The sequence below is a fragment of the Manis pentadactyla genome, chromosome 4 (genome assembly GCF_030020395.1).
Source record: "Manis pentadactyla isolate mManPen7 chromosome 4, mManPen7.hap1, whole genome shotgun sequence".
Lineage (NCBI taxonomy): Eukaryota > Metazoa > Chordata > Mammalia > Pholidota > Manidae > Manis > Manis pentadactyla.
In genome coordinates this window covers 109873973-109901818 of record NC_080022.1, presented here as the reverse complement: position 1 = coordinate 109901818, position 27846 = coordinate 109873973, and the positions used below count along the sequence as shown (strand labels likewise).

Sequence of the window (27846 nt, the reverse complement as noted above, 5' to 3'; positions counted from 1 at the left end):
AAATTATAAAGATTGACCAATTCAAGGGTTGGCAAGATGTGGTGCTCTCACATGCTGCTGGTGGGAATGTAAAATGGTACCACCACATTGTAAAAGTCTGGCAGTTTCTTTAAGAGTTAAGCATATGCTTACCATACAATCTAAACATTTCATTCCTAAGCTTTGACCCAAGAGAAATGATAACATGTGTCTGTATGAAACTTGTGTACAATTGTTCATAACAATTTTGTCTATATGAACCAAAAATTGGAAACTGGAAACAACCCAAATGTCCATGAACAAATGAATGGCTATACCAATTGTGGTAAATCTATACCAACAGAATACCACTCAGTAATAAAATAAACTGATACAACAGCATGATAAATCTCCAGATACTAATACAAGTGAAAAAAGCCAAACAAAATAAAGAGTACCTACTGTTTGCTTCCATTTATATAACATTTTAGAAAATGCAAATTAATATATAGTGACAGAAAAGGAGGTCAATGGTTGTTTGGGGATGGATGGAGATAGGAAGGGATGATTTACAAAAGGGCATAAGTAAACTTATAGGACTAACATGTTCATTAACTTAATTGTGGTAACAATTTCATGACAATACATGTCAAAACCCATGAACGGATACACTTGAAGTATGTATAGTCTATCATACATAAAGTATTTCCAACTGTAAGTCTGCAGAGAGGAAATCCCGGGGCAAAATACCTCTAAAAACCGAAATCAGTCAAAGGGAGAAATAAAGTTTAAAATTCATTTATTGCTTACAAAAGTGCAGTCCTGCCCATCTCTCTCTCCAGTACAAGTAGCAGCAAAACTGGCCCTCCCCCTCACCTCTCAGGTACAGATAAGCCCTCCTTGCCGGGGTAATTACCCATTGATAGGGAGATGAACTTCTCTCCACCCCTTAGGAATGATGCAAAGGCACTAAAGCCACACTTCTTTCCACCTATGAACGCCTATTGATATGCAGATATACTAAAGCCAGGCGAGATATTCTGGAAATGTTACAGTTTTATCAACAGGCCACCCCTCCAAGTCTCGCCTTACAATTTACTCGTCCCCCCTCTTCTGACCAATCTAGTAACATACATAGCAATAGCAATAAAATCTTGATAATCCTCAAACCAGAGGATTCAGCCTATGCAGATTAAGTAAATGTACTTTACAGCACAATCTATCACTAAGAACAAAATGTTTCTACACTTGTTTACTCATTCGTAACAACCATGCTATATTGCTCACAAAACTTTTACCAAACATTAGACAAAGTCAAGCCTCTCTTTAAGCATTTTTTTCTTGACAAGAGCAACACAATCGTGATAATTCTCAAGCCAGAGGATTCAGCTAGGTTCAAGGTCGCATTCAGATTAAGTCCAAAGCTCGTCCATTCCAGCCATCACGCAGCAGCTGCAGCCAGAGGGCGCTTCCAGGACACAAGAACTGTAGGAGAAAGCAACCGTGATTGTGGGGGTCCAATTCGCTGTTATTCCAGGAATACACAGGAGGCCAGCTTTCCATGTCTTTTCCCTTAAGTGCCAGAAGAGCCAGCCATCGCCGGTCATGTGCCAAAATGTCAAGGGCCACATCCATTTTATTCTTAATAGCTGCACCCATCCTTTCAACCCATGTCCAAAAAAGAGGGTGCCTTGATCACTCTCAATCACCGGCGACCAGCCATAGTCTGCAAAGAGACGCTCTAGGCCCCTCTTGGTGGTTTGCTGATCTGCACAACGTGCAGGGCACTCCTTCTGGGCTCGGCTGACTTCTTCAAAGGTCAAAGGCAAGCCCCACCGACAGGCTACAGCTCACATTGCCTTTTGCCCCACGTGCAACAAACGCTGACGTAACCATTTGGCCACATCAGAGGCAGGCTTTTCTTCTAGCCAGCACACCTGGGCCAATGCGTCTGCTTTACCATCCCCTGGGGATGCCAAAGGCAAATGGCCAGTCACATGAATACAGTAGGTGTCTGTGCCACACCACCCATGGCCTTTGGGTCCAGTCTCTCACCCACCCCGCGGATGGAATAGGTGGTTATTACCTTGGTCGGAGCTGTTCCTGTGATGGGTTCCCTAGCCAGCAAGGTGTGGTACACAGCAGCCAGTTGCTTCTCTATCAAGGTGACCCGGACCTCTGCTCCTTTCCATGGTTGTGGCCAGGCTCCGGCCGGCAGCAGGAGCAGCAGCAGTAGCAGAACAGTAGCCTTAGGCTCGGGCCACGGGCTGGGTCGGCGTGGCCAGCAGCTGTGGTGGTACCTCCACAACCACATGAGTGTAGACAGATGTCCCTCAGCGCGAGCGCCACTTCTCCCCATCATTTCTTGGGGCGGCCTTCCCAAAGGTCGCACCCATTATAACAGATTTCAGGTTCAGAGGAATCCTACCGACTGCGCCAGGTGTTTGTCCAGGAAGAGGAAATCCCGGAGCAAAATACCTCTAAAAACCGAAATCAGTCAAAGGGAGAAATCAAGTTTAAAATCCGTTTACTGCTTACAAAACTGCAATCCGGCCTACCTCTCCCTCCTGCTCAAGTAACAGCATAACTGGCCCTCGCCCTCACCTTTCAGGTACAGGTAAGCCCTCCTTGCCCAGGCAATTACCCATTGATATGGAGATGAACTTCTCTCCACACCTGAGAAATGATACAAATGCACTAAAGCCATACCACCTATGAACGCCTATTGATATGCAGATGTACTAAAGCCAGGTGAGATATTCTGGAAATGTTACAATTTTACCCACACCAACAAAGCTGTCATTTAAAAAAAAAATGAGTAGCCCAGCTTTCCCTCTTCCTTTGGTGGATCAGACAAAAGCTAAGAGTGACCATAGCATGAGAAGGAAAATTAGAACAGATTTTCCTTCTACAAAAACAAGAAGAAGAGGATAACTGGCAAGAAAAGACAATACTTAATGATTTTACATTCTCTCTTCTACACCTACCATGGGGACCATATTCTTTCCTCCAAATTGTTATTCTCAAGGTCAGACCATAGAAAAGGACATTTTCTAGTTTAAAAACATCAAACCCTTACCTCATAATTCCTCTATTCCACCAACAGTCAGCAGGTGGCGATGGTGACTAAAAGAATTACTCAGTGGTGGTTGGAGCACCAGAATAAAGAAAATTTTTTAGATTTTCAGATACATTGACCATTTGAGAGAAAATATTAATAACCATTTGACAGAACTGGCATTTCAGAAATAAATTGAAGGTAAGTACATAAACATATTTAAATAAGTTGTTTAAATAATCATAACTTCATAATAAACAAAGTGTTCAAAACAATCAAAATATACATGGTTCCATAATGGATATTATTTACACCATGATAATAATGTAAACACTGACTACTGACATAGCCAAAATTGTGATATTACTCTACTGGGAGGACGAGGTAAGAGGGATGGGAAGGTAGGGATACTGTTATGTCAGAGTTAAAATTTCAATTACTATAACAAAAAAGATAAGTCTATATTTCTAAATTAAGAAATAAAAGAAGAAATAAGTCATTTAGAAATATGAAGTAAGTACCAGATGAAAAGCTGAAAGAATATTGGAAGAGACTCTACTGAATGTCTCACCATAGGAGCCTAAGGACTGCTGTTTTTTGTGTTAAGCACTAAATATTATGTGTTTTCTTGACTAAATTATGTTACATTATTTTGATTTTTAAAAAAAGAGGGCATTTCCACCTTGGCCAGTCCTGAACTTTACCCCTTCACTTCTCACACCTGTGGCCACCTCAACCACTTCGCAAGTCCACGCAGCACCTCCCTATTTATTTCACCCTTCCTTGTATACTTCTTGGCAAGTTTCTTCCAACATTTCTTCTCAATGAAACAATTTCCACAGTACAGTAATTACAATTCTCAAAATCAGTGCCAGGAAATTGCACCAGCGCTAAGGAAAGGGAAGAAGGCAGAACATTAGAAAATAAAAGGCTTTCCTCAATTTTTCTACTTACTCCCAAACCAAATTATTCACCATCCTTCCAACAATTAAAAGGAAGAAACAAATTATGTATGTTTCCTGAGAAATTTGTATGTGAATGGAAAGTGAAAGAGAAATTGGGAAGGATAATTAGATTCTGCCTCCACTACAGAGCTAATGATTTTGGAATGATTGCTTGCTATTGGTTCAAAGAACCAATTTTAATGTGAAGGTTTTGTGTAATCAGCCTGTGATACAGAATTTTTACTCTACTCCTACCTCTGAGAAACTAAGTCAGATTTTTAAAAAATTAATCAGCCTCTTCATCCTGTCTTCCCATCCTACTTACTGCAGCCAAGACTTGAAAGGTCCCTTGCTAAAACTACAGCATCTAAAATAGAAAATGTTCTGCTATGTTTTTGTCTTTATGAAGGTCACTGCCTTGCATCTACCACAACCAAGTATACAGCCTCAGAGGAATAACATCAGTATTGGAGAAGAAACCCAAACCAGAACGGTGAGCAACAGGGTAGGCTATATCTGCTACACATTAGCTGATCAGACTAAAATAATCCTATGGATTGGATTTGACCCTTTTTAGAATTCTCAGAGCACGTATTTATGCCAGGCCACAAGACAACATGGCTCCTACCTTTGGGAAGCTTGGTTTAGTGAGAAGAAACAGACAGATAAACAAATAATTACAAGATAAGTGATTACTATTCATAATATCTAAGAGTATGTCCAATATGCTGTAGGAATGCCAAAAAGGTGGCAATTACATCAGCTTGTAGAAACCAGAAAAATCTTTACAAAGGAGATGACCTTTTTTTTAAGGAGCAGAAATGCACTAGTGTAAAGATCTTTGAGCCAGAAATCTGATGAGTTTTATCCTAAGCTGTGTGACTGTAGATCAAGCACTTGAGCTCTCTGAACCACAATAGTCTCTTCAGCAAAATATCTGACTGCCTAGTGAGAATCAAATGTTCATGCAATTGCTTTATAATGCACATGCATAGATAGCTCTGTATACACTATAAAATGGAAATCTAACCCTTACTATAATCCTTGATACAAAAAAAAGTATTATTTAATGTCTGAATAAAAAAACAAATGTTTTAATATGTAGTTTCTTCCTCTCAGTCAGGAAAATCATATTCCTTCCTCTATTCCTTCTTCTCAAGATCAAAGAACTATCTTCACCACTCAGGGTAGTGGGTTGGGTCAAGTTTCAGGTTTCAAGACAAGCTTCTGAGCATTTCAGACAATTCTTGGACTAAGGAGCTCAACAGTGCATAAATCTACCCACTGGTGGCAGGGCTGAGTCAACTGGATTACTGAATTGTGAAAGAAAAAATTTCTCAGAAAAGGGGAAGTTGGGCTTGAGCACACAATGTCCCATCTCTCTCATGCGTATAAACATCAAAACAGTCCAATTTTCATGTCACAGAAAAACAAACCATCACCTCTCACCGCCTTACCACCCTCGCTCTGATACATAATTGGGCCATAGGCTTTGATGAAGGACTGGTTTTATATGATACAGTATAGTAGAAGGAAATGGAGTTGAAGTTTAAAATCTAACACTGATAAGGAATAATACTAGGTTCTGATTAATGGTATATTCTATTCTAGAGACATACCCAAATCTATCAATTCAACTTACATTTAATAATATATTTACTCTATGAAATGTGCTCTGCTAGATGCTATGAAAAATACAAAAATAAAGGACATGAGTTCCTGCTCTCTAGGAATTCATTTTCCAGAAGAGAAAAGGAAACTTACATTTAAGTTCTATATGAGAAATATAAACAACATTTGTGCTACGGAGTATCCAAATGAGAATGAAATCTTATTTGGTTGCAAGAGGAAAGATTAGGGGATTGGGAAGCAAGAAAGCTTTCACAGAGGAAAAGTCATTTGGCTATCTACTTAAGAGTGGGTAGGATTTCAAAAAGCAGAAATGTGGAAGAAGGTCAGGCATTCCAGGTAGAGAGAAAAGCATAGCAAAGACATAAACGCAGAGAAGGATATATTAGGGGAACACTGAGTACTCAAGTTTGGCTGAGGTATAAGGTACATACATGAGGAAGTAGTGGGAAATGAGACAGAAAACTTTGATTGAGGCCAATTTGTGAAGGCTTTAAATACCAGGTTTGGAAGTATTTGAATTTGATTCGGTAAACAATGGGTTTTGGAGCATCAAAGGAACAGACAAGAACTCAATTTTGTTAGATTGATCTAGTTGTGGTCTACAGATTGCAGCAGAAAGATCAATTAAAAGCTATTAAAATCTAGGCAAAAGTAATACTCTAGGACATAAACCTAAGGGTGGTGGCGGTGGAACAATAAGTGAGAGAGTCTAGGAACACCAGAAAGATGGCCTCCACAGAATCTGGCAGTTGTTTGGATGTGAGAACACATCAAAGGCAATTCTTGGATTTTAAGCCTTGATAATTGGGTTGTAAGTCCAGGGAGAGGAAATCCCGGGGCAAAATACCTCTAAAAACCAAGATCAGTCAAAGGGATTAAATAAATTTAAAATCCATTTCTTGCTCACAAACTGCAGTCCCAGGCCAGCTCTCTTTTCCTGCTCCAGCAGAAGCAAAACCCTCCCTCTCAGGTACAGATAAGCCTTCCCTTGCCCAGGTAATTACCCATTGATATGAAGATGAACTTCTCTTCATCCCTGAAGAATGATGCAAATGTACTAAAGCCATACTTCTTTCCATCTCTGAATGCCTATGCAGATGTACTAAAGCCAGGTGAGATATTCTGGAAATATTACAATTTTACCCACATGGGTCTATTGAGAAAATCAATGGGGGAAGAACTGAATGTGAGTGCAGGGGGAAGATAATGAGTTCCATATTGGACAAATTGAATCTGAGATGTCTACTGGAACTTTGGAGTCAGGTTAGAGGTATAGTAAAGCTTTTACATGATTTATGTACAGATGGGCAAACTGAAAAGCTAAGGTTAAAGAAAGAAAAGGAGAGGGCCAAGGATAAGTCCTTGAGAAAAGCTTTCAGGGGTCAGAGAAAAAAGGAATTGATAGCAAAGGAGAAATGGATAAAGCCTAAAAGCCAAGATGAATGTTTAAATTTTAAAAAGATGGGTAGTTTTCAAATTATACAGGAATCAAAGGGAAGAAGTCCTAAAAAACCACTCTGGTTTCCTCAGGAAACCCTGAAGGAAACTGTTTTAGTGGCCCCAGAAGCCAGACTACATAGGGAAAAGCATAGTTAACAGAAAAAGTTGGTATAAGTTATTCTCTTAAGAAATTTGGTAGTAAAGGAAAGCAAAGAGATGGCATGGTAGCATGAGAAGGGAAATTAATTTTTAATATAATAAGGCAACTTTAAGAAATATCTTAAATGAACTCCAAATAAATTAATTCACCTCTTCCCATCTGTGGATAAAATAAGAGTCCCTGTGGCCAGGATTCTCACCTGACCCTGGCTGACTAGCTCATAGCACACCTGTGGGCAATATGTGGCTGTTGACTCTCTATAAAGAGCTCTGCCCAGTGCTCTGGGCATGACATGGTAGTACAGGCGCAAGGCTGCAGGAGAGCAGAGCAGAGGCTGGAGTGGTGGCAGCACTGAGGACAGAGGCACAGAGGACAGCTGTGCGGGATGACTGTGCAGAGAGGCCCAGAGGACAGCTGTGCAGACAGAGGGGCCCAGAGGCAGAGACCAGTTTGCTGTGTGCAGACTTGCTCTGAATGAATGGGATTCTAGTGACTGACCTGCCACCTGGAAATAAAGTTGGACAAATTGAATCTGAGATGTCTACTGGAACTTTGGAGTCAGGTTAGAGGTATAGTAAAGCTTTTACATGAATTATGTACAGATGGGCAAACTGAAAAGCTAAGGTTAAAGAAAGAAAAGGAGAAGGCCAAGGATAAGTCCTTGAGAAAAGCCTTCACCCCAAGAACATTTTACTGTCATTTCTTTGGTCACATTTAATCCATAGTGAACTTCCCGGGGCTGAAACCCACTGGTAAAACACCATCTTTCTCTGAAGTTGGGTAATTCCTAGATTTCCATTCTTTCCTAAAGTAGTAGAAAAACAGACCCCAATAAACATGAAATGTGGCCTTCCGATATCGTTAACAATTAAAACTAAACGTGAAAAAAAAAAAAAAGGAACCCTGACTGTGCATCCTAGAGACAAGAACTCTAAGTACTAAGAATACTGGGTTTGGAAAGTGGCTTCACCCATTACTAGCTGTTTGTTCTAGAGCTTAACTAAAATAAGAAAGCTTTTTTTTTTTAAAGACTGCTAGAGGCCCCTTTAACTCTAAAATTTTATGAGTCTTGCCCTGAATCTTTTACAGTGAAGATCAAACAAAACACAATGTGTTAAAAACACTGAGAGGCAGGACAACACATTAGAAAGAGTAACTACTTTAGATGAGACAGACCTAGGTTCACCATCTTGCTCTGTTTTTAAAACCTGTGACCTCAGGCAAATTACTTAACCCTCTGAGCCTGACTTAATCAATCCTGACTCACGGGGTTATTGTGAGAATTAAATGAAATAATTTAACCTTAAATCCTTCCTGGGACAAGATGACAGATGAACTTATAAAAAAAATATCATTAAGATAACTGTATAAAGGACTTGGTTTATTATAGGTGCTTGATAAATAACAAAAAAGTCACTTTGAACTCCAAGATGCTATACAGTTATTAATATACTCTTATTTATCTATGACTTGGAGGCATACACACAGTTGAGCAGTCTTGAATTCCACACTCCCTTTCAACCTTTATTTGCCTCTAAACATTCCATCGGGAAAATCAGAAAGGGTGATGGCTAAGGGTAAAGGAAAGTTTACAGAATGTGATTAAAAGGAGTTTGTTTCGCATTAGAACTATGAGTCTTTAGAGTTCTAAATGTTCATCAGGCCATAGGTTAAGGAAAGGGAACCCAACCAGCTCCTTGACTCTGACTGGAGTGCTTCCCTCCCTGGAACTTTGGCTTTATTCCACCACGCGCTGGTAAAGCAAACAACAATCACCCCTGAGTTTCCTTTGGGCACTGAGATTGGAGAGGGTGGGGAAGGAACAGGTAAAAATGATGTGACTTGCAAAATTCCTGAATTTAGCCCTACTTTGCTGTTCCTCCTGTACCTGTCCATTCCCCACCATACCACACCAGTGTTTGTACCCCGTTTTCAGGACAGGAATTTACAAGTTTTTCTTCCTTTGACTCAGGAACTGAGAAAGAAGAATCGGGAGAAACTTTTATGAGAATACCGGGTTATAAGGTGAAAGGTCATACAGTGTGTCCAGGAGGGCTCCATTTCAGAACATGCCTTGGCCACAGGCCGGGTAGGCAGCTACTTGCTCCCAAAGCTAAATACTCTTTTGGCACTTAAGGGAACCCAGGCATAACACAAAGCAAGTAAATGGTCTGTACTGGGTTCTGCAAAATGGGAAAGAAAGAAGAAGCAGGAGCCAAAGAGAGGAACTTAGAGCAAGAGAGAATTGTATTAATATTTTTAAAAACTTAAAAATTCAGTACTTCATAGATGTGCTCAAATAAATACCAGCATTCCCTTTTCTCTAAGATGTCCCAAATTAACACCACCTTGATCTGTTACTACTCACCCTCTCTTCTCTTCCCCTCAAAACTTACTCAGTTACATATCACAATTTAAGAATATTGATTGATGTTATTTCTTTGTAAACATTTTGATGTTTCATATTTATGTGGACTTTCAAGCCCATCAAACTGAAAGTTCTCCCAGAAATCACAATTTTGAATTTTAAAAATTACTTCAGTGACAGTCCCACTTCTCTGCTCCCAGTAATTCAGTCAATATTGTTAATGACTGAAAACAACTCAGGCCTTGTCTGTTAACTTTCTGGCACAGGGTACTGCCTCAAACCTATATACCCTAAGGGTCAACATGTTCCCCTTTTTGGTCCTGAGGGTTCGTGCTGTGTGTTTGCGCATGTGTAGTACGTGTGTGGTATGTGTAGCACGCACGTGTGCTTTCCAAAGGAGTCTTGATGCCTGATCCTCAACTTGCTTAATACTGGGATTGAGTTGTAACTTTGTTAGGCTTAGGTCTCATCCCAGTTAGGGTGTATGAGGAAGAAAGAACCTTAACAGCAATGAATAGCCTGCACTTTTGCTGAGAGAGATTTCTGTATAATGCTTATTTACTTACCCATCTCAGTCCTGGAGGGGATTATCTTCCGTTTTCAGCACAAGAAATGAGGTAATAATCTTATTATCCCAACACAGACATGGAGCAGCCCAGGAATCAAAGAAAAGGGGGAAGAATCCATGTATTTCTGCATACGAGTTTTTCTTATTGCATTTATGAAGAATTTCTCAGGAGTCAGCTCCTAAATTGTCTTGTGGCCAGGTTGGGAAAAACCCATCTGAAAGAGAGCCAAATGACAACACAGAATGAGTCAAGGTCTCTTTTAAGCATATTGTGTTCTAGTGACCCTTTTGTCTTTTCTTTCCTTTCTTACTGATTTCTAAATGGCTTAGGAAAACACTTTTAAAAGATAGGGAAATTGTTCCTTTAAACAGGAATAACGCCATCTCTCCGGACGGTTATAAAAAAAGAACTTTTTAAACTTGAGGGCTGTGATGAGTATGGGCAACCGATTTAGGGGTGTACCTTTGGTTTAGTGAGTCAAGAGAGAATGAAGACAAGAGTGAAAGTAATTCAGGAAGAAAGTGAAGAAAGTGATGCATCCTTTTTTCCCTCCCTTTCCTAGAAAAGCAGGGAGGGAGGGAGAAATAATCAGAGACTAAAGAACACACCTTACTGAAGAGGTAATGAGGTAACTTGGTAACATAAGCAAAGTGTTCCCCAACTTTGCACGTAGAAACTGAAGAGATGAGGGGATAAGCAACAGGATACGAACACGCCCTTACTTTTTCCGTTCCAGAGAACAGAACGGAGGGTAACAGGGGTGAGAAAAGCACAGGCACACCGCCCTGGAATCCCGAGGGGCTACATAAGGCAGGGAGAAGGCCAATTAGTCCCACATACCCGCTTTTCAATGAGAACTGGAGAGGTTTAAGTTTTGTGACAAGTTTTTTCCCTCACATACAACAGTTTTTTGTTTTTAAATAGAGATGAGCAAGAGAAGGGCAAAGGGGATCTTCCTGAACAGTAACGCCAGCATTCCTTGACCTCCATCCCAGTCCTTAAGTAGTCTCGGGTCTATGAGATTGTTTTTCACCCAATTTGACTTGTGAGCCGGGAATAAACGGTCGTTTCTAAATTAATTGCTGTGACTAAGGCTAGACACGGAATTCTGTCATAAGCACATTTTCCTTTTTACCTCAAAACACCGCACCCAGCCCAGAAGCAGCCTCACCCGCCCTCCGACAGACACCAGCCCTGGATGAATTTTAGGGCCAGAGAGACCCTCCCTTTTTTGGGCCCAAGGGAAGCCGCTACGCGGCCCCTGAAGCCCCCACAACCGCTGCAACCCCCGCAACCCCTCCTCCCCGCGAAGCAGCGGCGAACGACAACCATTTACCCCGCCAGGAGCACACCGTGTCCACGCGCCGCAGCAGCCTCGCTGATTGGTCGGACTCGAGGTAAACAAGGAGCAGGCAGCCAATGGGAGGACTGTGCACGAGGGCAGCACGAGCCTCCAGGCCGGCGCTCGCGTGGGCTCGCCTGCCCGGGCTACTATATAGAGCAGTTTCCGGCTCTCGGTTGAATCTATTCTTTCGTCTATTTCCTTGGTGTCCAGTTAGTTACCTGGCTGGCGTTGGGAGCTCTCCTCTAGCTATTGGAGGAAAGAAAGAAAAGGAAGAGCTCATTTTTCTTTTGAACTTTATTAGAATAACCAGCAGCTTACCTTTCTCATTTTTTATTTTTGACCTCTTTTCAAAAATTTAGTAGAGAGTTGAAGAAATCTTAATTTTTATTGCAAAGGGTCCTTGGATTTGGGGTTTTGGTATTTTTACCCCTCGCGTTTCTAAGCCTTAAACCAGTTCAGCCCCAGCATGGTGATGTTTAAGAAGATGAAGTCTTTTGAGGTGGTCTTTAACGACCCTGAAAAGGTGTATGGCGGTGGAGACAAAGTGGCTGGCCGGGTGATGGTGGAGGTGTGTGAAGTCACTCGAGTCAAAACTGTCAGGATCCTGGCGTGCGGAGTGGCCAAAGTTCTCTGGATACAGGGATCCCAGCAGTGCAAACAGACCTTGGAGTATCTGCGTTACGAAGACACGCTTCTTCTGGAAGACCACCCAACAGGTGAGTGGTCTGGTTTTTAACCTTCCAGAGGGTGGAAAAACTGATACGAGCAGAGAATTGAAACGAATAAATGGAGCCTGTATTAAATATTATAAGTTGCTCAGGTTGAGTGCTTTGAATTTTGTGTTGCTTCCTTATCCTTAAAAAAGTTTTATTTTACAATCTGCCCCCCAAAGAAAGGGATAATTTGTTATACTATTTTACCGTGCTGTGCTTTGAAGGTGATCCTGAGGGATGTTGCCTTTTTTACTTAAAGATTTTCAGTATGCCTAAATTAATTATTTTGCTTCCTGTTTGAGGTGACTACTTTTAACTGCCCTAGTTGAGCCTTTCAGCATTGCAGGACTTGCAAGTTTTTGCCCATTAATATACATCAGAATATATCATTTAAGAACATAAGGGATGAAAAAGGGGAGTACTGCAATTTGCACAGATGCATTTTAATATAACAAGAAACCTAATGTCTCCTCACTTTTCTCTCCCTTCAGGAGAAAATGAAATGGTGATCATGAGACCTGGAAACAAATATGAGTACAAATTTGGCTTTGAGCTTCCTCAGGGGTAGGTATCAGCTAGATGCATCTTTGGACTTTTTTCTGTCTGAAAACCTTCTCCGCCTTTGATCACTTAACTGTTCTTGGAAAGAGTGTTTTAATTGTTTCCTTTTTCTTGACACAGGCCTCTGGGAACATCCTTCAAGGGAAAATACGGGTGTGTAGACTACTGGGTAAAGGCTTTTCTTGATCGCCCAAGCCAGCCAACGCAAGAGACTAAGAAACATTTTGAAGTGATGGATTTAGTGGATGTCAATACCCCTGATTTAATGGTAAGGTTCTTTTTAAGATTGTGTTCTCCTAGGTCTCAGGGATAGTGTCTTGGTAGCAATATATTGATTGCCTTGAAGCAATATATTAAAGGAGTCAAGTCCTAAATTACCAAGGTGAGAGGGAAAGCTGCCTACCCTAGGTAAGGAGTGGAAAGGAAAGAGAAGCAGAGGAGTTCTAGACATTCTCAAAACACGTTTTTCTTTCCCCTTCTACGTAGGTACCTGTGTCTGCTAAAAAGGATCAGAAAGTTTCCTGCATGTTCATTCCTGATGGTCGGGTGTCTGTCTCTGCCCGAATTGACAGAAAAGGATTTTGTGAAGGTAAATTACTACCTAGTGCTTAATGATAGACTAATAAAACAGGAACTATGGGTTTGGGAGAGAGGACAGAGACAAGTCATTAACTGTACTGACCATCAGTTAATAACTTTTCATCTTTCTCATTGCTAGGTGATGAGATTTCCATCCATGCTGATTTTGAGAATACATGCTCACGCATCGTGGTCCCCAAAGCTGCCATTATAGCCCGCCACACTTACCTTGCCAATGGCCAAACCAAGGTGCTGACACAGAAGTTGTCATCAGTCAGAGGCAATCATATTATCTCAGGAACCTGTGCATCATGGCGTGGCAAGAGCCTCCGGGTACAGAAGATCAGGCCTTCTATCCTGGGCTGCAACATCCTTCGAGTTGAATACTTCTTACTGGTGAGTGGGTGGGGTTGGAGAAAGCGTTCCTGTCAAAACAACAGTGGTGGTTTCTCCAGACCTCTAGTCTAACAATCTTGTCGTCTTCCTTTCTAGATCTATGTTAGTGTCCCTGGCTCCAAGAAAGTCATTCTTGACTTGCCCCTGGTAATTGGCAGCAGGTCAGGTCTGAGCAGCCGGACATCCAGCATGGCCAGCAGAACCAGCTCTGAAGTGAGTTGGGTAGATCTAAACATCCCTGATACCCCAGAAGGTGAGCCAGACCTCTTGTATTTTCTTGCCCTTCTGGCCTACTTGAGTTTGTAAAATTGTGATGGTCAGGCATTTCTTGGCAAGGCTTCTTATCTCTCTGTATTTTATCTCTAGCTCCTCCTTGCTATATGGATATCATTCCTGAAGATCACCGATTGGAGAGCCCTACCACACCTCTGCTGGATGACACAGATGTTTCTCAAGACAGCCCTATTTTTATGTATGCTCCTGAATTCAAGTTCATGCCACCACCTACTTATACTGAGGTGAGAACTGTCATTTTACCATTAAACTTTGTTCTGTGGCTTTTGTAGGAAGTTGACTTGAAGTTGAAGGGATTGCTAAACTGGGTTGTTCTTTCAATTCTTACTCCAAAATGGTCTCTTCTTTCTTCCTCCCAGGTGGATCCCTGCATCCTCAACAACAATGTGCAGTGAGCACGTGGAAGCAAAGAAACAGTTGTACCTACCCACTTGTTTCTTTCTGCCTCTCTTCCTGGACTTTTACTTTTTCAGAGACTCAATAGTCTCTACAGTGGGGTATGGGTCCACCCCAGCCTCTTGACACCTCCTGTAGGAGGTATCAGCAAGGCAGTCTCTTGGGCCTTTAAAGAGTGCACACTCATCCTCACAGCCTTTGAGATGTGATATGGGGATGTTTGTTGGATGGGTTTAAAAACACTAGAAAAACTCAAGCCCATCCGATTTTCTCAGATCTTGAAAATTGAGGCATTTTCAGTAGTTCTGGGTAAGGGACAGAAATGGCCTCCTGGCATGGTCTTTCCCAAGGATTTTTGGATTGCTAACAACATTAGATCTTGAACTTCATGCCATGTGGAGCAGACCCAACTTAGCAAACCAGGAAAATGAAAAAATTCATGGCCAAAAATTTGGGAAAAAAACATTCTTAAAATCAGTGTTGCCCTTTGTACATTTACAAGAAAAACTCTACAGAGCTCTTCTTGAGAGAGCTTCCTATGTGAATTAAAGGGAAAAAGCTCTAAGGTTGTCTATGCTTAGAATATAATCTGGCTCACAGCAGTAGTAACTGCCGCGCCAAAAGTCTTAAAAGCCATTCTTAGAGCCTATTGCACTGTGTTCGCCTGTTGCAGACATTTTCATGTGGGAGAATGTTTCTCTTTTCATGTGACTACTTGGAATTGATTCTGAGGTGATATTCTTAGCACTTTAGTTCCTGTCAAATTTTGGGGGTTTCTTTTGTATCTCAAAAGTAAGCTAAAACTGATCTACTTTGCTTTAGGGATAAGCACAATGACAAAAAAAAGTGTTACTCATTACTTTTGAGACTGTTCCAGTGTACAGAATTCTGTAATTCTTACACTCTAATTATATGAGGAGGGTTGCTGCTATCAGCCTTGCCCACTGTGACTTCTCCACACTCCAGGAGGAACTCTAGATCAGGATGCCCCAACACTGAGATCTAGAGGGCAGGTCTTCATGAAAGTCCCGTGGGCTGTCTTCCTGCCCAATGTTAGGACATAGGATGTCAACAGCCCTCTCACTGCAGCCCCTATCACTTGGTCAGTCACTTTCAGCCTTAGCACTTTGTTCACTGTCCTGTGGCAGAGCACTGAGCCTCTACCCTTTTCTAAGAAGGTATGTTGGCTGAAGGTTGTTTCATTTTTTTGTTTTTTAATTGTGTATCTTTTTGTATTATAAAAAAACTATATTTTGTACCTAACCAGATATATTTTCACCCCATGTGGAGATACTCTTTGTAAAAAAGATAAAATAAAATAAAAAAATTTAAATGTAAAAACGTGTGAGATGGTGTTGAAGTTAGTAGAAAGTGTGCGTGAAAGAACTTTGGCTCTACTTCAGATTCACATTCTTGAAAACCCTGTAGAGAGAGAATATTCCCTATTGACCCTAACGAATATAGTCAGAGTAAAGGTGGGAATGGTGGAGAGGGAAGGAATGTGAGCTACATTTAGTGTTTTTTCCAGTTCACTAAATACCTACAGTGGGATCTTCTGGTGGTGTAAGTTGATTTTCTACATCGATAGTTAAATTATTAAATTGCTTCAGTTTAGGAGTGCATGAACCTTTTTTTAAATGAATACTTAACGTTGAAATACAGGGAAATAGGGTTTGAGCAGATATGGAAGGAATGGGTTACAGTTCCCTATTTTATAGTTTGGTTTCATCACAGAGTTTCTTCCCAGTGTTAACCTGGTTTATTTGCAATAAATAATTATTCATGACTTAAGCATTTAGTTAACAAGTGTTCTTTGAAGGCAGCTACCATTTTGTTACCTCTGCAATTCCTAGCACTTACTATCCAGGCACATAATACAACTCAGAAAATGCTGAATATTCAACCCCACCTTCTTCCATTAAGGCTTTGCCAGTTTCTAATTCCTTGTAGGGTAACAACAGATTGATAACAATTCCGCATCTAATCGAAATGGTTTTATTATTCCTAAAAGAGTGACTACCTTTCAGAGTGAAAAACCTTGAGATGGCAGAGGTTAACACTTTCTGGTTTCTGGCTTATTACAGCTTTGGCAGACTGATCAAGTGCTGGCTCTTGGGGGTTGGCTTTTCTGTGGACCTCCACATACTAATTCCAGTCTCCTGGAAAGTTCATAAAATCAATGTGAATTGAATAGAAAGTGAAATTTGAGAAGATTATTTTCCACCGCAATCTTTGTTGAATTGACAGTGGCTCTTTTGCTCTTTCCTGGCTTTTGTTTTTTTTCCTTTTTTTACCACGGTGTCAGTCTCTAGCTCTACTGCCATGGTGACTCTCACCTTCATTCTTACCTTTTCAGCTGCCTTTTCTTACCTGTTCTAGAATTTAATGGCTCCACCCTTTATCAAATAACAAGGAAACTAGGTCAAAGTTAATGGAAAAGTTTTTTCTGCAGCTTGTTTTCCAGGGACTGGAGGGGTGGAGCAAGGACAAGAGCTAGCCAGAGGGCAGGATAAAGGGGTGAAGAGATTATGGAGCAAAGAGTCTGATTTTTGTGTACACAGCCTGCTTACTGATACTTGATATGAGAAGGGGATAAAGGGGAGAGGGTAGATAACTTATACCCAAGATCTGTTTAGAGATTTGATCCTCAAAGGGCCCGAGCACATACATCCTTTTCTGATACCCTAATACCTCAAATCCAGCCCTGTCCAATAGGACTTTCTGTGATGGTGGAAGTGTTTTATATTTGTGCTAATACAGTAGCCATTAATCACATGTGGCTATAGAGCTCTGAAATGTGGCTACTGTGACTGGAGAACTGAATTTTTATTCATTAAACTAGCTCCAATGTACTAGTGACTACCGTATTGAAGAGTACAGCAAAATATGAGGAAGGAAGGAAGAACTATAGCTGTTCTCTCAGAGGAGGTTCATTCTCCCCTTGGAGCACAAAAGTCTCCACTCAAATTCCTTTTGCCTTCTACATGCAACTCTACCTCACCCCAGGACATTTTCGGCATGTAGGCTTGCTTAAGTACACTTCACTGGGTATGGGCCCAGCTGTTTCTCCACTTACGTGGGTGGATTCTAGATCTTCCCTCCCATGCTCTTCTCATATGCCCTTTAATTTTTTAAAAGTCGTAATCTTCATGTACAGCCATTAGAAGGGATCTAGTTCTTAGAATCATTTGTTAGATTCAATCAGGTATAAGAAGATCTGAGAGAAGAGAGAATATCTAAAAGAGGGAGAAGAGCAAGAGAAAGTGAAATTAACAAGAAAACGGCAGATACTTCCACAGCCAGGGTCATTGTCTGCCTTGATGCATCTGAACATACGGGAAACACAAGGGTGCTACTTCAGTTGAGGCATTGCGAGGGAAAAGTGTGGAGAAAAGAGCTGACCAAGCACCTGGTCAACAAAAAACAATCACTCCAGGCTGTAAAGGAATGATTTTGGTCTAGTTCTTTCAATAGCCTATAGACCCCCTTCCTAGAGTTCTCCAGGTGATGGAATGAATAAGGTGGATAAGGAAAATACTTTACTAACCTTCCAATGTCTGTAGCCCCTGTCACAAGCATCCTGACCTCAGCAGCCATTCTCTGTTCTGACCCCACATACACCTCCATTTCCTAAGCTGAAAAACTTCCTCTCAGAGTGGCTGCAGATCAAGGGCTCCAGGTCTTTGCCCAATAGGTGAGTCTATAGCCTATAAAAAATTCAGGAATCTGACATATCTGATAAGGGGTTGACATCCAAATTATATAAAGAGCTCACGCACCTCAACAAACAAAAAGCAAATAAGCCAATTAAAAAATGGGCAGAGGAGCTGAACAGACACTTCTCCAAAGAAGAAATTCAGGTGGCCAACAGGCACATGAAAAGATGCTCCACATCCCTAATCATCAGAGAAATGCAAATTAAAACCACAATGAGACATCACCTCACACCAGTTAGGATGGCCAACATCCAAAAGACAAACAACAACAAATGTTGGCAAGGATGTGGAGAAAGGGGAACCCTCCTACACTGCTGGTGGGAATGTAAACTAGTCCAGCCATTGTGGAAAGCAGTATGGAGGTTCCTCAAAAAACTAAAAATAGAAATACCATTTGACCCAGGAATTCCACTCCTAGGAATTTACCCTAAGAATGCAGCAGCCCAGTTTGAAAAAGACATATGCTCTCCTATGTTTATAGCAGCACTATTTACAATAGCCAAGAAATGGAAGCAACCTAAGTGTCCATCAGTAGATGAATGGATAAAGAAGATGTGGTACATACACACAATGGAGTATTATTCAGGCATAAGAAGAAAACAAATCCTACCATTTGCATCAACATGGATGGAGCTAGAGGGTATTATGCTCAATGAAATAAGCCAGGTAGAGAAAGACAACAATCAAATGATTTCACTCATCTGTGGAATATAAGAACAAAGGAAAAGCTGAAGGAACAGAACAGCAGCAAACCCACAGAACCCAAAAATGGACTAACAGTTACCAAGGGGAAAGGGACTGGGGAGGGTGGGTGGGAAGGGAGGGATAAGGGGGAAAATGGGGCATTATGATTAGCACACATAATGTAGTGGGGGGGACATGGGAAAGGCAGTATGTACAGAGAAGACAAGTTATGATTCTGCAGCATCTTACTATGCTGATGGACAGTGACTGTAATAGGGTATGTGGGGGGAACTTGATAATGGTGCCTAGTAACCATAATGTTGTTCAAGTAATTGTACATTAATGATATAAAAAAAAACATTCAGAAATCTGCCTTCCTATACTATTGAGGAGAAATAGTATAGTGTGGTAGTTAAGCACATGGGCCTTGGAGCCAGACTGTCTAAATTCAAATCCTACTTCCACCACTTAATGAACTATACAACCTTGGGCAACTTTTTAAAATCTCTGTGCTACAGTTTGTTCATCTGTAAAATGAGAGGGAGTAATAATACCTAGCTCAGAAAATTGTTATGAGGATTTATTGATTTTTTATTGAAGTGTAGTTGATACACAATATTACATGGATTTCAGGTGTACAACATATGATTCAACATAATAATTCAGCATATAATTATCTACATTACTCAATAGCATGATAAATATAGTTACCATCTGTCAACATACAAAGATATTACAATATTATTGACTACAGTCCCTATGCTGTACTTTCATCACCATGACTAATTTATTTTGTAATTGGAATTTTGTACCTCTTTATTTCCTCTATTTCACTCCTCCCACCCATGGCAACCACCAATGTCTTATGTGTATGTAAGTCTATTTCTGTTTTGTTTATTTTGGTTTTAGATTCCACAGTAACTGAAATTATTTGATATTTGTTTTTCTCTGCCTGGCTTAGTTCACTTAGTATAATACAATATGCTCTAGGTCCATCCATGTTGTCACAAACAGCAAGATTTCATTCTTTTTCATGGCCGAGTAGTATTCCACTGTGTATATGAACATCTTCTTTATCCATTCATCTATCAATGGACACTTAGGTTATTTCCATATCATGGCTATTGTAAACCTAATGTTGCAAAAAACAGAGGAGTGCATATATCTTTTTGAATTAGTGATATGGGTTTTTTAAAGGTAAATTCCTGGAAGTGGAATTAGTGGGTCATATATATAGTGGAATTAGTGGGTCATATGGTATTTCTATTTTAATTTTTTAAGTAATCAATTTACATTCCCACGGTCAGTATGTGAGGGTTCCCATTTCTCCACATTCTCGTCAACACTTGTTACTCATTTTTTGGAGAGTACCCATTCTAACTAGTGTGAGGTGACATCTCATCTAGGTTTTGATTTGCATTTCCCTGAAGACTAAGATGTGGAGCGTCTTTTCATTCACCTGTTGACCATCTGTATATCTTCTTTGAAAAATGTCTATTCAGACAGCCTTTGCCCAAAGTGTTGCTGCGTTTTCCTGCTTCAACAGTGCTTGGACGAACTGGCACTTGTCCTGCACCCCGCAGGCAGCTCAGAGCCAGCCCTGTGCCGCTTCCTCACCGTGCCCTCCAGCCATCCAAGACCCCCACTGCGGCTCCAGCGCTGCGCAGCCTTGGCCTCTCCTCAGCCACCCGCCAGGACGGCGGCGTCCCCCTTGCAGGTGCTCTTGAACTACCACCAGATCTCGGAGGCCGTGGTCAACTGCCAGGTCAACCTGGAGCACTATGCCCCCTATGTCTACCTGTCCGTGTTTTACTACTTTGACCACAATGATGTGGCTTTGAAGAACTTTGCCAAATATTTTCTTCAACAATCTCATGAGGAGAGGGAACGTGCTGAGAAACTGATGAAGCTGCAGAACCAGCCAGATGGTGGAACCTTCCTTCAGGATATCAAGAAACCAGACTGTGATGACTGGAAGAATGGGCTGAACACAATGGAGTGTGCATTACACTTGGAAAATAGCGTGAATCAGTCACTCCTGGAACTGCACAAACTGGCCGATGACAAAAATGACCCTCATTTGAGTGACTTCACTGAGGCTCATTACCTGAATGAGCAGGTGAAATTCATCAAAGACTTGGGTGACTATGCAGCCTACTTGCACAGATGGAGACTCTGGAACCTGGTATGGCAGAGTATCTCTTTGCTAAGCACACCCTGGAAGACAGTGATAACCAGAGCTAAGCCTTAGGATAGCTTCCCAGAGCCACGAGGGTGACTTCTCTGGCCTCTATCGTAGTGCACGCATGTTGGGGTTACTTTGACCTTTCCTACAAGTTGTACCAAAACATCTGCTTAAGTCCTTTCATTTGTACCATTCCTTCAAATAAAGAAATTTAGTGCCCGCCCCCCCAAAAAAGGGAAAGAAAAATGTCTATTCAAGTCTTCTGCCAATTTTTAAGAATCAGATTATTATTATTATTATTTGGTGTTGAGTTGTGTGAGTTCTTTATTTTTTATATCAACTTCTTGTCAGATATATCATTTGCAAATACATTCTCCCATCCAGTAGGTTGCCTTTTCGTTTTGTTGATGGTTTCCTTTGCTGTGCAGAAGCTCTTTAGTTTGATGTAGCCCAATTTTTTTTTTTTTTTGCTTTTGTTTCCCTTGCCTGGGGAGACATATCTAGAAAAAAAAATTACCAATGCTGATGTTCAAGAGTTTACTACTTATGATTTCTTCTAGGAGTTTTATAGTTTCAGGTCTTATACTTAGGTCTTTAATCTATTCAGAATTAATTTTGGGTTATGGTGTAAGACAGCAATCCAGTTTCATTCCTTTCTATGTATGTTGTGAGGACTTTTAAAAATATATGTGAAATGTTATAACAATAGCAAGTAAGTGCTTGTTATCTAAAATAAAAAAAGGAAGCATGCCTACACTTGACTGGTTCACTCCCAGACATGTCCCCAAAATTGTTCTTCCTCTCTGATTTCTTTCCTGTGTTAGTGGAACAAAACAGTCTGAGAAGAGGTCAATATACAGAAGCTGACTCAGCTTGGAGTTAATTGTGGTGGGGAAAGGTAGCCTACTATTGGCACTCTGATCCCCAGGCTAAGATGCACCCTCTGCATACCCCCAGATTTCATGGTATAGCCCTGGGAGCACTAGAGTTTTCTCTCATATTACCAGTGTGCCTCACAGGCCTCTGGATTAACTCTATCACCTTAAAATTAATTGAGTTTTCTTAATTTTTCAGTATACAACTCCAGGGGAAAGCTGCCTACCATTTGGAATGAAAAACTGAGGAACAGAGTGCTGGTTATACAGTGCGACAAAGAATTCTCAGACTGTTTTCAAAGGTATTGAATCTCTTTTGCTTTTTTCCCCCTGAGATAGACTAGACTGAGCAGCACAAAATCCAGTGGAGGCAAGCTCACTGTTGAGGCCCAGTTTAGCCTTGTTAGGCTATTCCTGTCCTGTCCTGAGCCTTCCCTTGGCTTAGCCTGCTGTATTCCATCTTAGGCCTGTTATGTAAGGAAAAAAAGAATGAACAGACTCTAAAGGTTGAGGTTTTTTTGACTACCAATTGATTGGTCATCTCTAGGTAATGGAGTGATGGGAAGAGGAGGAGTACAGGGAGAACTCAGGGACTTGATTGTGAATCTCACATGCCTTGAGTCCTGGGATGTCAAACAAGATCCATTCTCATTCCTTTTTGGGTGATGGAGCTGCTGACTACCTCTCCAAGTCAATTAAATGGTTGGTAAACAGGTTCTTGGAAATGTCTGATTAGGTGCCCAACTTGGATATTTTTAACCTTCTGGACACATGGACAGAGGAAGGATTTCAGTCGCTGGCAGGGGAGATGGTATTCAGGGGCGTGAGAACTGTGTTTCCCTTATATGGTTCTGCGGCTAAAGACCCTTCTCCCTCCATTTCACCTGTCTAAATTCTGACTTCCTCCTTCATCTGTCCAGACTCACAGCTAATCCTTCTTTTGTCATGTTATCTGATTTCTCTCCATTCCTGTTCTTTCATACTTGTCTCTTTCATACTTGTTTCCAACTCTGAGGAAACTTTGGTTTCCATTCCAGACCCCAAGATGTTTTTATCTCCATATCCCTCTAGATCAGGGAAAGCATAGCTGGGTAGTGACCACTGGTTCCTCTACTTCTCCTGGAGAAAAGTGTAGCTTGCCAGTGGTACCTAAAGGCTTCTCTTCAGTTCTGCCTCCCTAAGCTCTCCTGCAGGAGAGCTCAAGCTCTCCTGCAACTCATGCACCGTCCTGTCCCCAAGTATTGGGAACAGAATGTGAGACCTTGAAAGCCCATATCTGAGCCTTATACATCTTTGGAAAGTAGAAAAAATGTTGGTGGAGGTCAGAGGCAGCAAATGGGAGGCGCAAAGGCAGAATCAGCTTGCCAATGATTAAAAACCTGTATGGTTTCTTCCTAAAAATTTGAATTAGTTGCAAACATTTAAAAACTAGGTTTCACTAAAATTACTGTCCTGGCTTCTCTTAAACAGCAATTATATTTGGTAACACTGAGCACACATTCCTTCATGGCATCAACCTTTTGGAGCTAATGGGACCAAGCAGGCTCTTATTTGCCAACTCTCACTACTCTCTATTAAATTACACTCACCTGCTTCACTCCTTTATACCTGCCTGATTCTGTCAGGCATTCAAATTTGTCGTAGGTTGGTACCTCTGCTCTAAATAGAGCTTTTCATATTTCCTCTGAAGGACCCCTAAGATGAGGAAGAGCAAATCATTTTCTCCAGGGCTTCTGGAGCAGTCCAAAGTAGACTGTCACAAGTCAGAAATGTTTTTGAAATACCTACTTTATGTTTAAAAAGTACAAATTCTGATTTGTACTGCATAATCTATTTGTGTACTTTTAGTATAAATATAGTTTATTTTCTCCCACCAAATCATAAAAGTAAAATGGACACTTTGAAGGTGTTCTGTGTATATTCTCTGGCTCCAAATATTATTCACCACATCACCCATGAATAACCCTATTTAAGTAGCACAATGCTAAAGACATGAGGCAAAGAGAGACACTAAAAGACAGACATGGAGAGAGAGTCAAGAAGAGGAAAAGAATATGAAAGTAAGAATTAGCCTGAGTGATAAGCTCTTTTTTTGGTTCTAAGACCATCCTGACCTGGCCCGGTCCATCTCCTGAGAAGTTTGTAGCCATCTCTGATATCTGTGGACAGGTGTTACTGTGGTGGCTCGGGGTGAAGAGCAAGTCTCAAAACAGAAGCTAGGCCAAGTAAGGGAGAGTTGAGGGGCCAAGAGCAGCTAAGTATGGTCAGACAGGAAAGACTGTGCAGGAGCCAGGAGAGAGGGCTGGAAACAGGAAGCAGAGGGCCAAGAAATGGGCTGGTCAGCATTTGCCTTTTCTCCCACTGTGCCCATCTTTGTTTCACTTCCTTTTACTACCCTACCTGAGAAAAATTAGGTAAAAGAGTTACCTTGCCTCCTTAGATGAGGGAATTTCCTCTCCAGAATGACTTCATCTATGGCCATAGCAGAACATAGGGAGGATGAGTACCAGGGCTTACTTATTTCACTGCAAAAATGGGATTTAATCTATTCTCTCCAAAATAGGAAGTACTTCAGATCTCTGTCCCCAACTTAACATGAGTTTGTTCTCTCTGCTCCTTTTGGTAAGGCAAAGACAGGTCTAACTAATCTCCCTCCTGTTCTAGTACCATCAGTGCTGCCTGGAGTATGACAAAGAATGTTAGAGACAGGATTTGGATATTCCCCCCTTTGTCTATTGTATACCAAAAGAAAATCACAAGATGCAGAAGATTCAGGGAGAGGCAGGGGTCCAAATTTTGGAAAGCCCAGCCCACAAGTGAGGATCCTGGGAGGAGAGGAGTTTGAGAATGAAGAAGAGTCTCAGACTCAAAGGTCCTAGGGACAGTTGCTCCCTGCATTGGTCACAACTGGGTCTGAGGAATCCCTGGATTCCTTCCCCCAAAGTCCTGGGCTCCCACGGTGATTGCGCTTAGCTTCTCAGGTCCTGCAGTTAGGGTTGGATTATCAATTTTCCACTGACTCCCATTAGGGTGGCAGGAGGGACCTCCCTTCCCTCCAGGATACAAAATGACAAATTAAGTTCTGTTGGGGTTAAGGCAAAGGCCTTTTTAGGTGATACTAGGAAACTAAAACTTATTTCCAGCTTTCTGGTCCCAAATGATCTTGCTGGGAGAGTGAGCTCAGTAGGGGAAAGGTCAATGGAAAAGGATCAACACTGGTCTAGTCAGATTAGCTGAGCTATTCTTGTCTAGCTCACTTCTCTTCTCTGTCCTCTGGCCAGAAATGATACAAGAGAAGAGGCCATGCCCCACTGGCCCCTTCCTCAGTCAGAAATTTCTTGGTGCCTTTTTTTAATTAGAGTCCTGGCTTGCAGATTGTGACCTTGAACTCTGATTCAGGGCTTGTCTCCTTCCTTGCTAGCTGATGGACTTGCTGATTCGCCTGCCACTTGGGCTGAAGCAGTTTCTTGGAAAGGATTGGCTGTATGCCTGTGGTATCTTTAGTTTGCTCAAGCTGCAAATAGGTGGGAAAGTCCAGTGGATGGAATGAATTCAGCAAAAGCTGGACATGCCCTGACCTTTGATCTCAGAACCTTTTGGAAACACAGGAGTATCAACATCAGCTTAAAGGATTCCTAATGGACACCTAATCCAAATTCTGTTTTGTACATGAGGAAATTGAGGCTTGGAAACTTGACATGACTTCCCCAAGGGCACAAAGCTATGGAGTGGTGAAATTAGCACTGTGAACTAGTGCTTTGCTCATTGGAGATAGCAGCTCTTCCCCTCTTCCCCTTGTTTTCAACCAGCTTACTCCTACAAACCACGTTTTTTTCCTTTCAAACAAAAATGAATTGAGGAAAATAATTGTCTTTTCATAACATCTGACCCCCTAATTTTCTTTGGTCTCCAATCCCAGTTTTCTAAACTGCATGTTGCATCCATGTCTCCCATTCAGCCCTGCCTCAACACAGTTAAATTCCTGTGCTAAGGTTTGCAGAGCCCACTTTCAAGCTTCTTGCCCAAGGTGACAGAGAACTAGGAGGCTAGGGATTGGGTAGGAATAGGATAGCATTCTTGCCAGAGAACCTACCCTGCTGGGGCCAGGGCAGCCCAGGCTGTGGGCGTGGGAGTAGTATGTTTTCACCATAAGCAGGCCCCAGCAGGCAGATAGCACAGGACTGAACAAACACTACATGGGTCCTCTTTAAATGCTTGCAAGCAAGGCCCTAACCTCCAACTGCTTGGGTGGTCCTCCAGAGAAATAGTAGCCCTGTTCACTGGACATATTAGGCTTCAGCCTCAGCCTGCCTAATATGACCTATGGAAAGTGGAGGAGAGGTCAATGAGAACAGTCTAACTCATGCTTGGAACTGTTCTGGAATCTGAGGAAGCTGCTGGATCCCATGTCTCTGGCTTTGTTCAGCAAGGTCACCTGCCAGGGGAGGCAGGGAGCCAGACAGGAAAGAGTCCAAGAATGGTCTGATCTTTCTGATACTTGGTCTTTGAGGCAGTACAACCGATCCCAAATGGTCTCTCCCACCTTTGTCCTTTCTACCATTTCATGGAAAAAGATGTGTGCATATAGAAGTGGAGGCAGGGATGTGTCCTAATCCTTGTCTACTGTCTCTTGCTTAGAATCTCCTTATTCCCCACTCTTTTAAAAGTTCTCAGGCTAGCATTAGTTGAGATTTATGCAGTTGGCTGTGCCCCCAAAATAGACACAGATATAGTTGACCACATTAGGACTGGTGGGTATGTGTAGGAAAGGATGGTAAAAGATTTTCAGTGTCTTTTACATTTATTTCTTGCTGGTTTCTCCCTAGCCACAATCACAAGCTAAAGTGTGACTATGGGAAACCCCAGCGACAGGTCCCCCGGCCCCTCCCCCACTCCACCCACACCACACCTCAGAGCTACAAAAGGAAACACCAATCATCACAAATTGCTCAACAACTCTGGAATGTTCTGTTTCTATTCCAGCTTCCTTCTCTGTTCTTTTGGCTGCTTCTACCTAACACCCACTACCACACCCAAACCAGGCTTTCAAGGTGCTTTCCCTCAATGGAGTAACAGCCCCTATTCATTCTTTACAGTGGGGTCAGAAATGGCTAACATTAGATTGCTGGTCTTTATCTATCAGTTGATGTTGTAAGGAATTCAGTCTGCCTGCCCAAATAGGATTGTGGAATTTCTCGAAGGTTCTTCTTGTATCCCATTTTTATGGTTTTCAAATGTTTAGTAGGGTTGTTAAGTCAGTATCCTAGCTATCTGCATCTGCCTTCTCATTCAGTCCCTATTTTGGACACACAGCTAGCCCGTGACTGTTGCATGTCAAGTGGCTGGAACCAGTCAGTTCATCCAGAGCTTCCTCAGAAGCCAATCAGAGCCCAGGGAAGTGACTCACTCAAGGGAGAGCTGTGTGGGTGAGGAAGCATCCCTCAGAGCTGTGAGTATCCCTAAGTCACTCCCCTCCTCTCCACCCTCCTTACTTCCTGTAATGCAAAACCCCATCTCCCTTCCCACAAGAAGGAAGTGAGAAAGGCTAAATTCCACAAAGGAAGAACCAGAAAAGAAACTGCAACTCAGCAACTCAGCCACACAGCAGCGTCTGTCTGGTAGTGGAGAAGAGGATGTTTAGGAGGCTTCCTCTGCACAGACATACTTTACAAGTGGGGTCTCCAGGGCTTGGAAGAGGGTGAGTGCACAGAAGAAGAATCAGCACCTCCTCTCTATACCCTCTGCACCTGGCTTTCTTGACTCTCCCACAAAAATAGCTGTAATCATTCCTTGTAAACAAGGACAAGATCAAGGTCAAGTGTGGGAAAGAGAGGGCCTGTGTCCCTGTGAACACATATGATCAGGGACAATCGTGTCCCTGTGGCTTGAGGACCAGAGGCTCAGAGCCAGCTGGTCTTCTGGGAGTGGGCTGCTCTGCAGATGATTTGCTGGCAGGTCTAGAATGAGACGATG

At 41.8% G+C, this 27846-nt stretch overlaps 1 protein-coding gene, 1 long non-coding RNA gene and 1 pseudogene across 4 annotated transcripts; 2 read left to right on the top strand and 1 right to left on the bottom strand.

Annotated features, from left to right (window-relative positions):
• Positions 1-406: 406 nt before the first annotated feature.
• Positions 407-11512, bottom strand: LOC130683412 (uncharacterized). 3 transcript variants are annotated; one of them, XR_008997111.1, is made up of 4 exons: positions 11265-11455; positions 10127-10343; positions 2045-2438; positions 407-1443 (listed from the first exon to the last, which is right to left on the bottom strand). It is a non-coding gene; the product is annotated as an uncharacterized LOC130683412 (long non-coding RNA). The 3 variants fall into 3 exon arrangements; XR_008997112.1 differs by lacking the exon at positions 11265-11455 and adding an exon at positions 11466-11512 and having other exon boundaries at positions 407-2438; XR_008997110.1 differs by having other exon boundaries at positions 407-2438.
• A 171-nt stretch (positions 11513-11683) lies between these two features.
• On the top strand, positions 11684-15754 carry TXNIP (thioredoxin interacting protein). Its single transcript, XM_036924368.2, has 8 exons — positions 11684-12190; positions 12679-12751; positions 12869-13016; positions 13235-13337; positions 13467-13723; positions 13820-13976; positions 14090-14241; positions 14377-15754. Exons 1-8 carry the CDS (start codon positions 11941-11943, stop codon positions 14410-14412), a joined length of 1176 nt encoding a protein of 391 aa, XP_036780263.1. The 5' UTR covers positions 11684-11940; the 3' UTR covers positions 14413-15754.
• A 3904-nt stretch (positions 15755-19658) lies between these two features.
• On the top strand, positions 19659-21239 carry LOC118931661 (ferritin heavy chain-like; annotated as a pseudogene).
• Positions 21240-27846: the final 6607 nt, after the last annotated feature.